This window comes from Hylobates moloch, unplaced genomic scaffold, assembly GCF_009828535.3.
Source record: "Hylobates moloch isolate HMO894 unplaced genomic scaffold, HMol_V3 SCAFFOLD_1, whole genome shotgun sequence".
Taxonomy (NCBI): Eukaryota; Metazoa; Chordata; class Mammalia; order Primates; family Hylobatidae; genus Hylobates; species Hylobates moloch.
This window is the reverse complement of record NW_026652276.1, coordinates 96,460,114-96,460,793: the sequence shown is the minus strand read 5'-3', so window position 1 is coordinate 96,460,793 and position 680 is coordinate 96,460,114. Positions and strand designations below refer to the sequence as shown.

At 41.3% G+C, this 680-nt stretch overlaps 1 protein-coding gene across 1 annotated transcript in view; it reads left to right on the top strand.

Moving 5' to 3' along the window:
- Positions 1–196, top strand: part of LOC116810847 (radial spoke head 10 homolog B2-like) — a 33,259-nt gene extending 33,063 nt beyond the window's left edge. Inside the window, exon 17 of the mRNA XM_058436457.1 lies at positions 65–196. Within this exon, the coding sequence (XP_058292440.1) occupies positions 65–196 (132 nt within the window). The remainder of the gene's footprint in view (positions 1–64) is intronic.
- The last annotated feature ends 484 nt before the right edge of the window (positions 197–680 follow it).

The window sequence follows — 680 nt, the reverse complement described above, 5'->3', positions numbered from 1 at the left end:
CATCTTGTTTCCAGCTCGGGCGTTTATTTCCTTGTTTATTTGTGTTTCTTTTCTGCTTCCCCAGAAAGCTGACTTCATGAGACCGAGGATCTCATTCATTGATCGATGCTGCATTTTCAACATCTTGGATAATGAGGTTGGTGAGATTAATGAAATCCCGCCCTCCAGGGCCGGCCCACAAAGAGCCTCTTTATGAAGAACGTGCTCCTGAACTCCGCTCCAGAACCAGCTTTTGAAAAGAAAAATCTGAAAAAATTTGACCTCAGTTAAACTAGTCCAAATGCCTGAGCCCATAACCAAATCTTTCCTCATTCACGCTTCCCTTGGACCATGTTTAATTTGGTTGCTGATGATCATACTTGTTTTAGTAAGGGTGTCACTCTACCTTGGGTGAAGATTTGGGTTCCGTGGATTGATGTTATTTTATTTTATTTTATTATTTCATTTTAATTGTTTTTATTTTATTTATGTTATTTTATTTTTTACTTGAGACAAGGTCTCACTCTGTTACCCAGGCTGGAGTGCAGTGGTGTGATCATAGCTCACTGCAGCCTCAAACTCCTGGGATCAAGTGATCCTCCTGCCTCAGCCTCCCGAGTAGCTGGAACCACAGATGCATGCCAGCACGCCCATCTATATTTTTTTTAATTTTTGATAGAGACAGGGTCTTGCTATGTTGC